General features: G+C 37.4%; 1 protein-coding gene across 1 annotated transcript in view; it reads left to right on the top strand.

Moving 5' to 3' along the window:
• LOC107702414 (attractin-like protein 1) overlaps positions 1-19716 on the top strand; it is a 101253-nt gene that overhangs the window by 11627 nt on the left and 69910 nt on the right. The window contains 16 exon segments of the mRNA XM_016504738.1: positions 2787-2870; positions 3143-3256; positions 5038-5166; positions 5407-5615; positions 7032-7206; positions 7619-7706; positions 8372-8627; positions 9429-9612; positions 9730-9884; positions 10553-10637; positions 10777-10988; positions 13421-13539; positions 13641-13773; positions 14665-14881; positions 15354-15502; positions 15610-15798. Of these exon segments, the coding sequence (XP_016360224.1) occupies positions 2787-2870; positions 3143-3256; positions 5038-5166; positions 5407-5615; positions 7032-7206; positions 7619-7706; positions 8372-8627; positions 9429-9612; positions 9730-9884; positions 10553-10637; positions 10777-10988; positions 13421-13539; positions 13641-13773; positions 14665-14881; positions 15354-15502; positions 15610-15798 (2498 nt within the window).

Genomic DNA, 19716 nt, shown 5'->3' with positions numbered 1-19716 from the left:
CTTAAACCAGAGAAGGTGAACATGCTGGTATTCTTGTGGGGGGAAAAAACATGCAAACACTGTCACGTTAGTTTTACTTTTCTTTTTGTTTTCATTTTTGAAAAGCATTTTCATTTTTGTTTTCATAATCACAAATAATACTACTGATGATAAAGAACGGGTTGAATGTTAACAACTTTTGTTTCTATATAACTATAAACAATGATAAAAGTTCATCAGCATGCATTGAATAACCCCATGTTGTAGCAAAAAAAAAAAATATTGCGACCAAATCATGTGCTCGTGCGACCAGCTGAGAAAGTTAGTTGCAAAAGAGCGACCAGTGGGAAGAATGAGTCTGGAGCCCTGATATGCATTATACAGAGGCAAGAGGAAAAGAAAAAATACCATCGAAAGACAGTAAGTTCCCCTCAGACATACATTCATATAAACTCCTACCCCTAACTGAATCGCGATTTGTTTAGCATCTCAACCGATTTGAATCGTCACATATTTGAATCGATTTTCAACCGGCTCGCGGTTAATCGTTACATCCCTACTAGCAGTTAATGAATGTCCGTGTCTTTTTCATTTTATTTTGAATATGCTAATTACCATGTATACAATCATATATAAGTAGTTGCCATTTTTGCTGTTTTGTTTAGCACAGAAATGGCAAACTTTACCTTTAAAGGAATAGCTTACTCAAAAATGAAAACGTACTGAAAATATACTTACCCTCAGGCCTTCCAAGTGGTAGATGAGTTTGTTTCTTCATCACAACAGGTTTGGAGAAATTTAGCATTACGTCACTTGCTGACCAATAGATCTTTTGCAGTGAATGGGTACCATCAGAATGATAGTCCAAACGGCTGATAAAAACATAACAGTAATCCACAACACGATTCCAGTCCATCATTTAATGTCTTAAGAAGTACAAAGCTTTTTTACAAATATGCAGCTTTTCACTTCACAAGACATTCATTGATTCTGAAAGCACCCATTCACTGCAGAGGATCCATTGGTGAGCAAGTGATGTAATGCTAAATTTCTCCAAATCTGTTCTAATGAAGAAACAAACCAATCTACTTCTTAGATAGCCTTATATTGTGAATATTGATGTGTTGGTTTCCTCTGATCCACTCTAGGATGCTTTTGCAACACCAGCTCAGTTCTTCTTTTTGCTCTCTTCAAGAACAGCAGGACAGAAGGTCTTAGCAATGCCACTTAGATTGATTTCCTTGTAGAATACGCCCTGAGGAGTGTTTGGCTATGCAAGCAGCAATAACATGTTCAATTAAAGGGGTCATATGATGCTGCTAAAAAGAACATTATTTGGTGTAATGAAATGTTTATGCGGTTTAAGGTTAAAAAAACACATTATTTTCCACATACTGTACATTATTGTTTCTCCTCTATGCCCCGCCTTTCTGAAATGCGTCGATTTTTACAAAGCTCATCATTCTGAAAAGTGAGGTGTGCTCTGATTGGCCAGCTATCCAGTGCGTTGTGATTGGCTGAATACCTCAAGCGTGTGACGGAAATATTACACCCCTTACCATACTGTGATGCCGTGTCCCGGAGCGACGAAACAAAAACATTAAAACCCATTATAAACGAGGCATTTGTTGCATCCAGTGGGGACATAATTATGGGTTATAATGACTTATACTGTCTTTTTACGCGTTACGTTGCATCGCACCGCGTAAACATAAAACCATGTCTGCATTTGTGATTGGAGAAATGACAAACAACAAGCGCTACTCTACACTGCTTAAAACTTGCGTTTGAATCATCAGTGGCAAATTCTTTAAATATAAAAAACATACTTCCAGTCTGTGAGTCAGAACAGCCGACATTGTAGTCTATTCTAGCAGGATCAGGAAACAGTCGTCCATAAAATGCGCTGCACACATCTGAATATTTGGGTTGAACTTGTTCTGGAACAGTGTTGTAAATACAACTTAACCACTGATTTCTAGTCGTGTCCTCTTTTGGAAGGCCAAACAAAGTAGTTTCGCTTTCGCAACGAAAATCACAGCGTCTTCACAACATGGCGGCGGCAGCAACAATAAAGTTACGCTTACGTAGCGGCATTACGTAAAGTTACGGCATTATGCAAATCTTCCCACATCGTGACGTAGACATGTGGGGGCGTGTTTGAACGAGGCGTTTTAGGAGGGCGTGGACGAGTCTTAACTTTTATAAAGAATATCTCTTTGGGTTTGAGACTTTAGTCTTTGCAACTTTAGGGATCTTATCTATTCACAAACAGCTTGTAACACTCCAAAGAGAAAGGAAAACTTTAAATCGCATCATATCACCCCTTTAAAAGTGTGTCTGTGGAATATTGAGGCCATTGTTTATAAGGATGCATCCCTTCAAATCGGCATCTAAAAACAATAGGGCTTGTCTGGACAAACAATGCCGCCAGCTTGGTGTAGTTAATGTGGCACAGACAGGCCCTGAGTGTTCCGTAATGATGCAATACGGATCCAAGCGCTGTCACTCCATGGGCCCGATGGCTCTGTTGCAGTCCGGAAGGAGAGGAAACTGATTGGTTAGGCCTGTGTCATGAGCGCATTTGGAGTAGTGAATCATTGTGGATCTGCTCCCACACAAGCCTGTGTCCATATGGCCATAAGTAACCACAGAAACCAGTTCAATCGTTGTGCCTATTTGTACTGAAACAGCACTTCTCTGCAATGCCTTTTGCATTTTTTTTTTGCGCATAGCATTGTTCTGTTTGTCCCTTGGGCTCGGTTTGATGTGGTCCTCTGAATGGCAACTCTGATCTTCTTTTTCAGGTTGACTGAGCCGTCTGGGTACCTAACAGATGGCCCCATCAACTACAAGTACAAAACCAAGTGCACCTGGCTGATTGAGGGCTAGTAAGTGTTATTAAGTCCTCTTTTCTCTTTCTCATTAAAGTTTTGTTGTGCCCACACTTCCCTCTTGCATAACCCCTATTTAAATACCCTTCAGCAGCCCTTACAAGGGTGTTTTCTTCTGTGTTGGGTTACCAGAAAAGGCTTGGAGGAGCACATTCCGCCTTGCACCCTTCAGACTTGGCAGAAATGATTCTGCTGTAATATGTTCTCATAATGGATTACGCAGCCAGCAAGACATTCTTAAGCATTATGTCATCACCTTTGTTTTGCAGCCCAAACGCAGTCCTGAGGTTACGATTTAACCATTTTGCGACCGAATGTAGCTGGGACCACATGTACATCTATGACGGAGATTCGATTTATGCTCCCTTAGTAGCCGTCTTCAGGTGAGTGTGTTTTCTGAAAGAAGAACGGGTTTTGAAATTTCCGATGCTAAGCACCCCCACAAGTATGGTGATTCACTTTGAGGGACTGTTATTTTTACTATTATTTTCATGCATAAAGACCAGTTTATACTGTATGATAGAAATATTAAGGACCAGATAGTTAAAATAGTACTGTCAGGATTTATTAAAGACGTGCAGTGAAGGATTAGCACTGAAAAGGCGTGGACACAGTTATTTTTGTGCCTGACCTTATTGAATATGCATTCGTAGGAGTTTTACTTTCAGATGCAAAATTTATGGGAGGAGAGTATTAAAATGAATCGCGCAAACATGATTTACTACCTCCTTATTAGTAACAAGATGGCGGCGCGTTCACACGCTGCGGCTTCTCTCTCTCCCGACAGAAAGGTGTTTTCGTGTTTTTTGTCTTGTGAGTCGCAGTGTTTTTGTACGTATTCGTCACGTCTATCTGTCTCTAAGCGCGCATACAGTCGTGAGTTTCTGCTCGATGTCGGCAGAACCACATTTTTAGAGTTAAACTCTGCGCACGCCGAAGAGCTGCGGGATCTCGGTCTGCTCCGGAGGCCCACACCATCACCAACCCCCACTACTGCATCTCGCCCACAGCGGAGGCGCCATATCACACATTGTTTTTAAAAATGCTGCAAATAATGGGATTTTATTGTTATTGTTATTGAGCAAATCAAAAGGCAGTAATTAAAATGTTATATGGAAAGTTTCTTTTGTATTAATTTGACAGCATATCTGATTTTCCATACACTAGCAATGTTAAATGTTGACTACTCTTCAAAGGTTTGGGGTCAGATTTTTAAAAAATAAATTAATACTGTTATTCAACAAAGATTCATTACAAAAGACTTCTGCTTGAAATAAATGCTATTCTGTTCATTGTGGAAAAACTGAAAGAAAAAAAAGCAATTTCCACAAAAATATTAAACAGCTCAACTTTAACATTGATGATGATAAAAAATGCTAATTGGGTACCAAATCAGACTATTAGAATGATTTCAGAAGTATCATGTGACACCGAAGACTGAAGTAATGGCTGCTGAAAATTCAGCTTTGAAAACAAAGTAATAAATTACTTTTAAAATGTATTCAAATAGAAAATACTTATTTTAATAATATTTAACAAGATAACTGTTTTTACTGTATTTTTGATCAAGTAAGTGCAGTGTAGATTTTCAAAAATGAATCTTACAGACTCCAAACTTTTGATCAGTAGTATATATTTTCAGATTTATTTGAATAGCATTTTAATGATAAATATATATAAATATAATACAAATAAATATAATACACATTTTTGTTTACATAATATGTGTGTGTGTGTGTTGTGTATATTTATTATGAATATATAAATACACACATACAGCATATATTTTGAAAATATTTACATGTATTTACATGTGTATATTTATTATATGTGTATATATATATGTGTATATATATATATATATATATATATATGTGTATATATATATGTGTGTATATATATATATATTGCATTTGACATATTTAATAAATATTTTAAGTCAACGTGAACCTAAAAATAGATTTTGTAAAATCAAAAATTCTAATTTTCCAAGGACCCTGAACTCTCCCTTGTGGCCCTCTGAGCCCAGTTTGAAAAACCTTTGGCCTGGAGTCACGCAGGAAAGATTCACTTTACTGCAGGACAAATGGAATTAGCTACTGCTGTTATGGAAAAACAAGAGATCTTACCCTAACAAGCCTTTTTTTCTGTAATTGTCCCACAGTGGTCTCATTGTCCCCGAAGTGAAAGGGAACGAGACCGTCCCTGAAGTGGAGACCAACTCAGGCTACGCACTCCTGCACTTTTTTAGCGACGCTGCCTACAACCTGACAGGATTTGAAATCTTCTACTCGTGAGTTAATGACACGCATCAGCACTATTTTTATTGAAAAAAGCCTGCAGGTTCGTCCAGGTGTTATTACGACATGTAATCACAAAGAGGTCTTCATTTTATCTCCTCTGTGCATGTTTTGTTCTCAGTGTAATCATAGGCTTTGTCCTGCTCATTATACCCTCGCCTATTTCAGGCTTTCAGTAGAAAGTTCCCCTTGTTTGTTTTTTGCAACCTTTTTCTTCATCTCTCCCTCGACAGAATCAACTCATGTCCAAATAACTGCTCTGGCCACGGGAAGTGCACCTCGGGGAACTCGATAGCGAGCCGTGTGTATTGTGAATGCGATAAGTACTGGAAGGGTGAGGCCTGTGACATCCCGTACTGCAGGAACAACTGTGGCAGCCCCGATCACGGCTACTGTGACCTCACTGGGGAAAAGCTGTGCGTGTGCAATGACAGCTGGCAAGGTACTACTCACTTCCGCTCTCATTTCCTCCCCTTTCCTGTATGTTACAGGATGCTGAAAAAGTGCATTGCTTCTCAGGTAGATTTGTTGTCATGTGGGTTGTCTCCCCCTGGTGTTGATTCTCTAATAGTGCATCTGTCACCTCTGCATCACTGCAGCAACCTCTTCAGACACTGCCACAGTGTCACAAAATGTCAAAGCAAAAACCTGATGGAGGATTGACATCAGGATGCTTTGAAGCTAATTTAATGAGCCTTTCTGGCCAGCTTCTCACTAAGCCTCATGTGAGGAGACACAGGAAATAGCAAGTTAGGGAAAGTGTGAGTGGTCATAGTAATGTCTAAAAAGCTGTTAGAACCAACCTGTTTAAGTGATATGTTTTTAAATAGTAAATATAATAAGACAGATATTACCTTAGATCAGCGATTCAAGGGGTTCACATTGTTGGCCAAAAGTTTGGAGTAATTAAGATTTTGAAGTATTTTTGAAAGACGCCTCTCATGTTCACAGAAGCTGCATTTATTTGTAAAAACAGTGATACTGTGAACATATTAGTATGGTTTTTGAAGGATCATGTGACACTGATAACTTAAGTAATGACTGCTAAAAATTTAGCCATGCCATCACAGGAAAATGTTACATTTATAAAATATATTCCAATAGAAAACCGTTATTTTGATTTGTAATATTACACAATATTATGTCTTTTACTATGTTTTGTGCAAATAATTGCAGCCTTGGTGAAAAAAATAAATAAAAAAATTCTTAATTATTCCAATCTTTTGGCCTCAAGTTTATTTTTATTTACAGATTTGCACAATTTCCAACATTTCATAAAGTGATAACATGTTTATAGAATTTCACCATTATTTCACAAAAAAAAAAAAAAAGAGAGAAAGGATTTGAAATGCTAAAAAGCTTATCAGTTTGAAAGTGAAGAATTTAAAACATGAAAATTAGTGTTGTAATGTGTAATGTAAAATAAAATGATTACTATAATCAAATACTAATTTTTATTTCAGGTTTATTTTACAGTGCACTTATACATTTTATTCATATTTTAATTCATTCATATTATTGTTTTTGGCACACTATCACAACTAAAAATAAGTGTGAATCCACTTTAAAGTCCAGCTACAAAGTCAAAATAAAGCATTATATTTTATCTGCTTGTATGTCATGTGACCATTAACCAATATTAGAGAACCATAAACATGCGAATGTGTTGTTTAAATTATTGAAATATTAACTTAAAAATCTCATGGGTACTTCAAGTAAATATTTTATGGCAAATATAAACTCTCTGTTTCTTTCTCTATCAATTCAATTCACTATGTGCTTTATTGGTATGACAATTATTACAATGTATTCTCTCTCTCTCTCTCTCTCTCTCTCTCTATTTCTCTCTCTCTCTCAGGTCCAGACTGCTCATTAACAGTGCCCTCCACTGAGTCTTACTGGATCATGCCCACAGTGAAGCCTTTTGGAGCATCGCTGGGAAGAGCATCTCATAAGGCGGTGGTGCAGGAAAAGGTCATGTGGGTTGTTGGTGGCTACATCTTTAACTACAGCAACTTTCAGATGGTTCTAAAGTAAGTGATAATTCAGAGAGCTGTGTACAGCATAACCAAAAGGCTTATTTGCATATGCGCGTATGTGACAGTAATCCAAAATGAAACTGTAGAACAGCAGGAATAATACTAATACTAATAATAAATCAGTGTGAGCTGTGGTAGGAGTAGAGTTTGATTAATTTGACAGTTTGAGGGTAGAAACTGTGAGCCTAAATGTTCTCTGAGGGAGCTCTTTGTGGAGGGAGCAATTCCGACGTTGTGGATTTGACATTTCAGTCAAAACTCGAAATGTAACATCTCGGAGAAAGTACTAATTACTGGAATATTGGATAATTTGTGTAATTCTGAAGCCATCTCAGTCTGAACAATGTTTTTTTTCCACTTTAGTTATGGAAATGAACTTTGAGACAACTACTTTTTTTCTTTGCAGTTATAATCTGGAAAGTGGCATCTGGAACACTGTGCCCATCAGTAGCGGACCCCTGCCGAGATACGGACACTCCTTGGCACTATATTGGGTAACACCACAGTTGAAATGTTACAAAAACATTTAGAAAGAATATTTTTTATTTGTCTTAAAGCTAAATAGCTGTAATCAGTGTCTGAATGAGTGAACAAGGCTATTTAGCTGATTACATGTTCTAGCTTTTGGTCTGTGTATGCCGCTTTGATCATCTGAGCAAGAGTATCCTGCAACAGCAGTTATTCTTCTCTCTTCTCTGCAATAATTAAAGTAAAAACAGCTTTCTCCACAGTTTATGGATGTAATCATCTGTAGAGATGTTTTAGCTGACCTGGAGTTTATGGTCTTTGCATTAGCGTTTCTACAAATACTTAAATAATTAAATACAGCCTGCAAATTTCTTGATTTGATTTATTGATCAAAAATAACAGGGAACACATTCATAATGTGTGTGTGGTTGATTGCATTGCATCATTATCTTGCTGTGTCTGTGTTCTTTAATGTGTGCATTGTCAGTAGATCAACTGCGGAACTTTCCACTCCCATCTGTGCTTTTATGGTATTGCGCTTTCATGCTAATTTACCTTGTTTAGTAAATCTGGCCCTCAATCACATGCACTGGCATGTTAATTTTGGCAAATCTCAGTTTGGAATATTGATCGGTAGATTCCTAAGAAACTGTCTTGAAACATGTTATTAAATCATTTTTGCTTCTTTCAGAGTGACATCTACATGTTTGGAGGCAAGTTGGAGATGGGTGCCAGTAACGTAACAGATGAACTGTGGGTGTTTAACATACCCAAAATGACGTGGTCGCAGAAGTCCCCCAGTGTGCCAGCCCATGGCCTGGTCTACGCTGTGGAAGGCCACTCTGCCCATATAGTAGAGCTGGATAACGGTGATGTGGTGATGGTTGTCATCTTCGGCTACTCCTCCATCTACAGCTACATCAGTAATGTTCAGGAGTACAACATCAGTGAGTGACTGAGTAGTGTATTTGATTGGGGATTGAAAAGTTCTCTAAGTACCCAAAAATGAATTGAATTTTCATTTTGATTATTAATTTTATGTGTTTTTGTTATTTGTATTAGTTTCAGATAGTTTTTTTTCTATTTCACTTTAATTAATTTTATATTTTGGTGCATTTTTTTTTATTTACGTTTCCATTTCATATTTATATTTAATTTCTGCTTTATTTCAATAGTTAATTAGTAGTTAATAAAACATTTAAAAATTGTTATATAAAAACGAAGTAATAAAATGTTTTAATGGTTTTAGTTAACAGTAACAACACTGGTTGTACATTTTGTTGTCATTTAAAGACTATAGGAAACTTTTGAGAGCAGCTGTAAAACAAGTAGATCTGCAGTAGTTGAAACAGATGTGATTTTTAATTTTACCCCAGCGGTCCAGTAGATGGAGCTGTGGTTCTTTGCAAAGAGCAGTGAACAGATAATATATCCAGAGGCTCTGTGTCTAGGCTGAAGCTTTTGGATAATCTGTACCTTTTTTTAATCCTGTTAAACTCCTGGATCAGGGCATAATCTTTATGTTCTCAAATGATCTTACAAGTGTTGTGAACTCAAAGTACAAACCAGATCTCATTGGAATGAGGTAAGTCATTGTTATTCCACTCATTATACTGAAACATCAAGTCAAATTCTCACAGACTGGTTATTGAGAGGCAAAGCAGGTTTTATAATTAAAGAAAATATTAAACTTAAAGGTGCACTTTTTTTGTTAATTTTAAAGTAAATGATTTTGTTTCTGTACACAGGGACAAACACATGGCTGGTGCCAGAGACCAGAGGAGCGATCGCTCAGGGTGGGTACGGCCACAGCAGCGTGTATGACAGCGGCAGCAAGAGCGTGTACGTCCACGGGGGCTACAAATCTCTTCCAGCAAACAAATACGGCCTGGTGGATGATCTTTACCGCTATGAGGTTGAGACCCGCACATGGTAAGAGCACACAGACGTATTCAAGACAAAAAAAACGTTGTAAATTTGTTCATTTTAGAGGAACCGTGAATTTCAGATTTGGAGCAACAGTTTGATGATGTTTGTTGTGTGTTGCAGGACGATTCTTAGAGAAAGCGGTTACCCACGTTACCTGCATTCGTCTGTGCTGCTGGGAGGAACTCTGCTCATCTTTGGAGGAAATACCCATAATGACACCTCTCTTAGCAATGGAGCCAAATGCTTCTCTGCTGACTTCCTCGCCTATGACATTGGTTTGTGGTGCTACTGTACTGCATGTTTGATATACACTACCATTAAAAAGTTTGAGGTTGGTAATATTTATTAAATGTTTTTGTAATACATTTCTTATGCTCACCAAGGCTGCATTTATTTGATCAAAATAGAATACAAATAATATTGTGAAGTATTATTACAATTACTTTTTTTTTTCTATTTATATATATTTGAATATGCAGTTTATTCCTGTGATGGAAAAGCTGCATTTTCAGCAGCCATTACTGTAGTCTTTAGTTATTAGTATTATCAATGTGGAATTTTTTTTGTCAGGATTCAAAGGAACAGCATTTATTTGAAATAGATTTTTTTGTAATTATGTAAAAATCACTTTTTATCAGTTTAATGCATCCTTGCTGAAAAAAACTTACTGACCTCAAACTTTGGAAATGGCAATGTGGTAAAAAAAAATGGTATGAAAAAAGACTTAATAATAATAATAATATAAAAATTTTAATAATTAAAAATTAATACAATCTAAAAAGTTATGGAAATTTCCGTAGGGGACATACATTTTTGCAGTTGTTCTATGCAGTAAAATATTTATTTTGCTAAATGTTGCATAGTTATGTCTGATTCATAAGTAAATAATTCTTAAACAGATTATTTTTAATTGTTTTATTTCCCCCCCCTTTTTTTCTTATAGCTTGTGATGAGTGGAAGGTCCTTCCCAAACCAAACTTGCACAGAGACGTGAATCGCTTTGGACATACAGCAGTAACCAGTAATGGGTGAGAAATCTAAATGTGGTTACAGCACACAATCTGTGACATAACAAGCACATCTCTCTCTCTCTCTCTCTCTCTCTCTCTCTCTCTCTCAAAAAATGTTGTTGTATACTTAAAAGTCTCCATCTTCTTCTCCTTCTAGATCCATGTATGTGTTTGGGGGTTTCTCCAGCGTCCTCCTGAATGACGTACTAATCTACAGGCCACCCAGCTGTGAGGCCTTCCTGGGACAGGAGCGTTGTGAGGCCGCAGGCCCTGGTGTGCGCTGCATTTGGAAAGGGGGCTTCTGCATGTCCTGGGAGCCCAGCTTCACTAACAGTGCTACACCTGCTCCTTTCTGCCCTGCCAAAGCTGGTAGGTGCCTGGAAGAGGCTTAGAGACTCCCCTGCCACCCTCAGCTAAAACATTTTCCACTGTGCCCAAGCCAAGAAATCAGCCCTTCTTGTGTATGCTGATCTAAGCCCTCGGGTTTGTCTGCTACATTGTGCACTGGCTGTGTTAATGAGAGAGTAATGGAGGGGGCACAAGCTGTCTGAAGCAGACACAGGAGAGTTTCCCACAGCCCTCCTTTGCTCTGCAGGACTGCCAGTCTGTTTGATCTTTTGCCACCTGTCAGAACACAACCAATCACACAAAACCAGCCAAAATGTAGTCTTTGAGAATGAGTGTGTGGACCTCCAGCCAATGCAATATTTGGCTTCATTTCGTTTGATTTGAAATTCAAACCTGAGGTTTGGAGAGGTGCATGCTGGGATAATCCCTGGCAGCACTGGCCTTGTTTATGGTGTGTGAGTGTTTCTGTGTTTTCTGCATCGCTGTTTGCCGCTGTTAAATCTCAAGTGCCACAGCAATTAAAAAAAAATAGGAACCTGCAGTCTGAATGAAATAAAAAAAGACTACGTACTCTGAAATAATGCCAAAACACGTACAACATTAATATTGTAGCCAATAACAAATTACTCTTATGATCCAGTTAATTTGATTAGGCTTGATTTGAATCATTCACTGAATAAATTCAAAATTACATAAGGACTGTTTTGTTATATTCAGTTTGGTGAAACTTTAATCAGTGTTATTACTGAATTGTGTAGTTTTTTTGTATTAAGAGTTTGGTATTTTTATTTTATTTTTGTATTTGTAAATAAGTAAATACATTTTTAAATATTAATCGACATTGGTTTTCATCATTGATAATAGTAAGAAATGTTTCTGAATCACCAAATCAGCATATTACAATGATTTCTGAAGGATTACATGACACTGAATAATATTGGACTTGCTAAAAATTTATTTTTTTGCATAACAGAAATAAATCACATATTTTAATACATTATTAAAATGTATAAAAACAGTTGTTTTTAATTGTAATAATATTTCACAAAATTGCTGTGCTAACTATAGTTTTGAGCAAATAACTAACTATGTATTTTGGAGAGGAGAGGTGCTGTAATAACTGTATACTATATAATAATACTATATAATAACTGTAATTGTATGTATTTGTATATCGTATATTACACGTTATTACAATTCTGGTGAATGCACTTATTTAACTACATCTTGTTATGTAATGATCCTTTTAGTAAGTGAATATTCAATAATTGCTCTGAGTTAATTTCTGATGCCATAATTCATAGAATAAGTCAAACTGATAGGTTTGTTGTAGATTAAGTAGCTGTGCAAGAAATGTTGCCGTGTTGTGTGTTAAATATAGCTTTTTAAGACTAGGGAAGGGGAAACAAATGTAGTGAAGTAAGGACATGGAGACACTTGTTATTATGGAGAAAAGGATTGTCAAAAGAAAGAGACGTAGAACAGAGGCCTCTTTGATTCTCTACATAAGTCACACCGTTTGAAGTCTTGCGATTAGAAGTAAATGGGGAATAGAAGGGGTTTGAAGTGCTAATTATATTTATATTTATATTTATAAGTTTCTTAATATTTTTGTGGAAACTGTGATATTTGTTTTTCATGATTCTTTGAATAGAAAGTTCAAAAAAACAGCATTTAATTACAGTAGAAATCATTTGTAACATTACAAATGTCTTGCTGTCTTAAAGCATCCTTGCTGAATAAAAATATTAATTCCTTAGAAAAATTTAATGGCAGTGTATACTCGCATTCTAATAATAATAATGATTGACGCACACTCTGTTCAAAATTTTAGTTCCTAATTTTGTTTGCGTGACTCATTGCGTTTGTCCTGCAGAAACTGTCCCCATGGGTTGGCCTGAGGAAGATCAACGTGTCATACTGGGGCTGGGAGGACATGTCTCCATTCACTAACACCTCTCTGCAGTGGCTGCCTGGTGAGCCCAATGACTTCTGATGCCATAATTCATAGAATAAGTCAAACTGATAGGTTTGTTGTAGATTAAGTAGCTGTGCAAGAAATGTTGCCGTGTTGTGTGTTAAATATAGCTTTTTAAGACTAGGGAAGGGGAAACAAATGTAGTGAAGTAAGGACATGGAGACACTTGTTATTATGGAGAAAAGGATTGTCAAAAGAAAGAGACGTAGAACAGAGGCCTCTTTGATTCTCTACATAAGTCACACCGTTTGAAGTCTTGCGATTAGAAGTAAATGGGGAATAGAAGGGGTTTGAAGTGCTAAATGTTTCTCTTCTACTTTGGTTAAAGGTCTGATATGAGAGTTGGCTGTGGAAGAGCTTAGATGTCTCTCTAGATTAATGTATGCCTCAAAACTGTTGGATATTAGTACTTAGGACTGCCATTTTTCTTTGGACTAGACTTTTTTGCTCTTCATCTCTGCCATCTCTGCTCTAGCCACGGTGGATGAGAGATGTTACCGCTTCTCAGACTGCACCAGCTGTACCGCCAACACTAATGGATGTCAGTGGTGCGACAGCAAGAAATGCATCTCAGCTCTCAGTAACTGCACTGCTGTAAGTTGGCCTGCAGAGGGCACCGGTGTTACACAACACAGTATGCACTAGTATTCCTGTGTTTGTTGATATCTCTTTTGACTTTTTGTTTTCTTTACTAGACTGTGAAGAATTTCACCAAATGTCCAATCAGAAATGAGCAGATTTGCAGTAAGATGGCCAACTGCAAGAGCTGCTCCCTCAACATCAGCTGCCAATGGGATCCTCAACAGCAGGAATGCCACACCCTTCCTGGTAAGAATGGCAGAGGATGATAAGAGAGATATTTTATTTTGTGAACAGAGATTGATGGCCATAAATGGGCTTGTCAAGCCCACATTATTTTTCACACATTAACAGAATAAACTTTAAACTGTTGCTTCTGGCCAAAATTCCAGTCCATAATCCATAATAACACTTCCACCAACTATTACTGTTATAGAAACTATTCTTATACCATGCTGCTAAATTACTGATGTGATATAAAAATATGTAGCACACATGTATTTGGTAAAATAGTGCATTTTAATTAGTTGAATGCATCTGCCATCTTAGATTAATTTAAATCCGTGAGCTTGCCACAGTGCATTCTGGGTTTGTATATTAGCCAAAAGAAGTTATCTTGCATTTTGCAACAGCCTTTGTGACGGGAGCATTCCTATGTTACTTTAAAATGTTGTCTAGACAGAAAGGTCACTAGTTTTTTGGAACGGAGCCCGTGTTCAGCAGACTTAAACAGACACCCCCCTCTTTTTCCACCACTATCTCTGATATGTAAAATGACCTAAAGAGCTTATTTAATTTGTGTTGTACATGAATTTGTGGGTGTCTGTGCTCTTTGTAAATTTTGACCTAAGAAACCTGGGATTCATGACACCTTTTGTCTTCTTTAAATTGTAAATTTGCAAAATGATTCAGTCTGATTGTGCTTGGCATTTTCCACTGTGGAAATTTCTTTAACCGGCCACTTTGCTTAAATTAGCTATTGGCCCTTTTAAAGCTTCACTTGGTTCTGAAGAGGAATTTTCATTATGTTAAGAGCTCTCCTGCTGTCTCTGAAGAACAGAGATCAAACGAGAAATGGGAAAAATATGAGGCTTGAGTTAAAAGCTCCTAATTCCTCTACATCTCATGACCTCTCTGTAGCCCAGCTGTGTGGAGACAGCTGGAGCAATGTTGGGGAGGCCTGTCTGCAGATCAACTCCAGCAGAGAGAGCTATGACAATGCTCAGCACTACTGCAAGAACCTGGAGGGAAACATCGCCTCCCTTACCACAGCCAAGCAGGTGGACTATGTGCTGGAGGAACTGCAGAAGTACCAGCAGAAGGGGAAGGTTTGTGTCTGCTCATATTTGCACTACCAGTAAGAAGTATTTTCCACATTTTAGAATAGTAGTAAAGTCATTAGAACTTATCCACAAATTGGATAATTATGTTTTGACCAAAAATGTCAAGCAAAATATTTTAGCCTCTTCAAAGTAGCCAACTCTTTGGTCTTCATTATCTCAACCAACGTCCAAATGGAATGATTTTAAACAGTTTTTAAGGATTGTAAAATGTATGCTGGCTACTTTTTGGCTGATTTTTCTTCACTATCTTATCCAACTCAACCATTTTTAAGTTTTAGTTGTATAAAGAAATTAATGCATAGGCAATCCTAGTTTCTGACATTTAACAATAAGTCTTTAAATAAGATGTTTTTTTGAGATCATGAGAAACATTAATTAATTCAGTCAAGTGTGTCCAAATTTTCTCTTAATTTGTTGCTTAATAAAAACAATAATATTGTTAATTATTTTTTATAGTGTATAACAACTGTTTTATCTTTTAATTAGTGCTGTCAAATCGATTAATCGTAATAAAAATCGGGCTGGGAGGACATGTCTCCATTCAAGTGCTTACCTGGAGAGAGCTCAGGTCTCTGGCCTCAGGGCGAATCCCTGCACCGCCAACACAGACGGCCTCATCTGTGAGAAACCAGTCGGTGAGTCTCTGTTTCCCTTTTATTCTTAGTGAAAGCTTGGAAATAAGCCAATAAGATACATACACATTCCCTTTTCAGTAATCTCATACATATTTCCTCCCTTGCAGTGAGCCCGAACCAGAACGCCCGCCCGTGTAAGACGCCCTGCTCTCTGCGCACCTCTTGTGAGAACTGCACCAGCCAGGCCATGGAGTGCATGTGGTGTGGAAGCACCAAACGCTGCGTGGACTCCAATGCCTACGTCATCTCCTTTCCCTACGGCCAGTGTCTGGAGTGGCAGACAGGAGACTGCGTGTGTGAGTGTCCTCATTTACATATAGTGGCCATTACTGCTTATAATCTGCCCCAGAGAAAATCTGTGGTCTTTTTTTACATATTCAGCATTGATTTTGAGGGGAAAAGGGAACTGAATGTGTAACACAGTAAAATGTGTTAAAAGAGCAGCGAGTACCTTACTATTATTGGTAGAAATATTTAACATATTGAAGTGGTGGAGAATGTATAGAACTTGGTAACTTTGTACCATTCAGTTCAAGTTTGAGGTCTGTAAGATTTTTTTTTAAACAAAATTATTTTGTTAATTTGGATTTATTCAGCAATGATGCAGTAAATTGAGCAAAGGTGACAGTAAAGACATTGATAATGTTACAAAAGATTTCCATTTCAAATAAAAGCCATTCTTTTGAACTTTTCTATTCATGAAAGGATCCTGAAAAAAGGATCACAGTTTTCAGATACATATTAGGCAGCATAACAGTTTTCAAAAATAAATCATGCTTTCTTAAAACACCAAATCAAAATCAAAATAAAATAAAATGGTTTCTGAAGAATCATGTGACACTGAAGACTGGAGTAATGGCTGCTGAAAAATCAGTTTTGCTATCACATAAATAGATGTAATTTAAAATTTATTAAAATAGAAAACTGTTATTTTAAATGGTAATAATATTTCAGTATTGTTTTTACTGTATTTTTGGAGCAAATTAATGCAGCCTTGGTGACCACAAGAAACTTCTTTCAAAAACATTTTAAAAGTCTTACTGACCCCAAACGTTTGAAGTTTTTGTAGCGTGTATTTATAATGTACAATTTTTAATAAGGATTAATTGTTATTTTTCTTTATCTGAATACTTTTGGACTTTGAAATGGTTGTACATAGCTAATGGTGAAACATCTTGTTTGTTAAAATGAAACCTGAATTACAAGAGCTGTTTTCTCCAGAAACCCCTTAGCCTTTTTTCTTGGAAGGACTTCAGTGTGAGTATACCCTTTTCAGTGATGAGAAAGTTGCTCTGCGGAACCTTTCAGAGAAAGATACAACCAATCAGTGCCTGTCAGCGTCTTGGGTTGTGTGGTTCTTCATCTCTATCAGATCTGTTGTTTCATCCCATTAGCTGAACTGCTTGGCCTCTGATCTGTCTGTAATGTGCAATTAGTGTTTCAATTTGTCTGCCTAAGCATTCGCTCTTCCCTCTTGGCCGTTCAAGAATGGATTCTTATGGCACACATCGGCACGCTAAGTGATAAAAACTTTAAGGAAGCTACATAATTTGGCATAAACGTTCTTCAGGGAATATTAAAAAGAGGCCTTGACATTCCTCAAATACCTTAATGTTCCTGATTTTTCACATTGCAACTTGCAAATGCAACTTGTTTGCTGACAATTTATTTGCTACACAGCTGTGTTATGCCATCTTTGTCCTTCAGACTAAAGGCTTTAAGTGCTCACAATGTCTTATTTCACCCTATCAGACAGTGAGGTACGCGTACAGGGGACACACGGACACTCTCCTACTGTAGTCTGTTTTTATGACAGGCCTAGACTTACTGATAGAACTTCCATTATGCTCAGTCTGATGGAAAATGAATTAAAAGCTCTCTGCCAGAAGGAGGTGGTACGATTCTGCAAATCTGTCTGGCTTTTTGTCACCAAAATGTATCTCTCTGTCCGAGTGATGGTTACTTAACGTTTCAACTGCTCCGCCATAAGCCTCGGCCTGTGTCAGTGCCATTTTAAAGATCTATTTCTGCTTCATGTTTTTTTTCCTCTTATGTTTTTCTTCTATTTCTCCTCAGGGTGCTTTGTCTCTGTCAGAGCATGCATGGATGAGTTTGACTCACACTTGTGAAGGTTTGCATTTTTAGGCGGCAGGGATTTGCACTGGGATGTGGGGAGCTTGTGTGTGTCGACCCCAATATTGTAACAGTCTGATAAATTCGATCTTAAATCTGGCGGCTGCTGCTTGGGTGAGCTGAAGGTCATTTGTTTACAGTCGGTTTGTACCATGTCTTTGTTGCATTACTGGAGATCAACAATTTGACTTGTTCCTCATCCTCGTCTCTCTCCACAGTTGCCTGTTGGCATGGCCACATTAGGTATCATACATAAGTGTTTTGGGTGCTAATGAACATGAAATGGCATTAGCGACTCATTTGAATTCATTTTAATTTCACATATTTATGAGTGAAATTATGTATTTAATGAGAAGGAAAAAAGCAGGTCACGTTAGGTCACGAGGTGCACCGCACTACCTTTTTTTTTGGTGACTTTTAAAAAAAGAGCGTTGCGCTGCAGATTTTTATGTTGCTAGGCAATCACCAGATCAGCTGTCCTGTCAGTCTAATCGAAGGATTATAGCGTGAGTGCTCTAAAATATTTGGTTTTAGCTGTTAAGTCATATTAGCAAAAACCCTAAAAAATACAGCTCTGGGTAACCCGCGACAGACACCAAAAGTTTCTCCTTTTTCTCCATCATTGCTGTCTCCGGACTCTCTAAGCAACGGTAAACTTTCGTCACCACAGTGGAAGGCCCGCCTCTCCATTCGTTCGATCGGACAATGGGAAAAAAACGCGAACGACGTTGGGTGCTTTTCTGCTCAGAGTTGTTGTTTTTTTCTACTTCAGGCGCTCAGAGCGCTCCTGCAAAAACGTGAGGCGCAGCAGGTGGCTAAAATGTGAGGCGCCCGGGGCACATAAACATAGTGCAAAATGCTCACTGCCAATAGAAAACAGTTTAAAAATGGCACCTCTCACAGCAAAATCAGGGCCTAAAGAAAGTCAACTGAATTTTCATTTTTGGGTGAACTGTCCCTTTAAGAATTGCTTGGATTATGAAATGTCTTTGTGACAAGTGACTTTGGGGGAGGGGTTAAAAAATCAGAGGGCTTTGAGATGTCACCTGAAAAGTAACATTGTTTCAGAAGTGAAGCCAGATATTAAATTTTGAAGGATTACAAAAAATTTTTTTTCCCGTTCTATCAGTATTGATCAATGAGTCATACACAAGAAGACCAGAAAGGTAGCTATGTGGGGTCAGTTTTGATTTCATGTGATTTTAAAACCAGTTCAATCATGACAACTCTCGGAACATATTAGCATGGTGATGGATATGATAATGTTAATGTATTTGGTAGGGATGCACCGATACCACTTTTTCCAGTACTCGCCCGATACGATACTTTTATTTTTGGTACTTGCCAATACCGAGTACCGATACCAATATTTTTATTGCATTTGTAAATTTTTTAAATATTGGGTACAGAAACCAAAAGAGTATGTATAATGTTAATTGGTTAACTTTATTTATTAAATAGATACAGTCAAACCTAAATTTATTCAGACACCTTCAACATTTCTCACATTATCACAGTTTATTCACTATAGTTTAGAACATGGTAATAAAATATAACAAGAACTCGGAGTTAACCCTCTTAGCGCCAAAGTCGCAAAATTGCGACAAGACGTCATACTTAATCAAATAGACTGTAGTTCCTAATATGGTGTAATATATCATTTGTATTCTGAATAATTTTTGGTTTCACTGTATATCCTTCTGTTATTTTCACACTTAATTATGCCCATTAAAATGTATTCCTTTTGTTACTTTTGTTACTTTCACTTTTTTTCTCTATGGTACATCATCTTTAATTTAATAGCATTAGAGCTACTCCATTGCAGCGGCTTAGTACTGTAATCACGCGATTTGCTGTAAAAATGCAGGGAACCACTCGCTAGAAATCTCCTCTAACTGTGATATTTTCATAAATAGAAGTCGCGTTTTTTTCATCTGAAATGTGCAGCGATTTATTTTCCAAAGCCACTCATATAATGCAGAAACACTCATGAAGCAAGCAAAACACATGCGCAACGCGTGCAGGTATTTGTACTGGTGCAGAATGAGAGGACAGTAGTACAGTCTAGCGCATTTCACACA

This window comes from Sinocyclocheilus anshuiensis, unplaced genomic scaffold (assembly GCF_001515605.1).
Source record: "Sinocyclocheilus anshuiensis isolate Anshui unplaced genomic scaffold, SAMN03320099.WGS_v1.1 scaffold190, whole genome shotgun sequence".
Lineage (NCBI taxonomy): Eukaryota > Metazoa > Chordata > Actinopteri > Cypriniformes > Cyprinidae > Sinocyclocheilus > Sinocyclocheilus anshuiensis.
The sequence above is the reverse complement of the archived record's forward strand: the minus strand, read 5'-3'. Positions and strand labels throughout refer to the sequence as shown.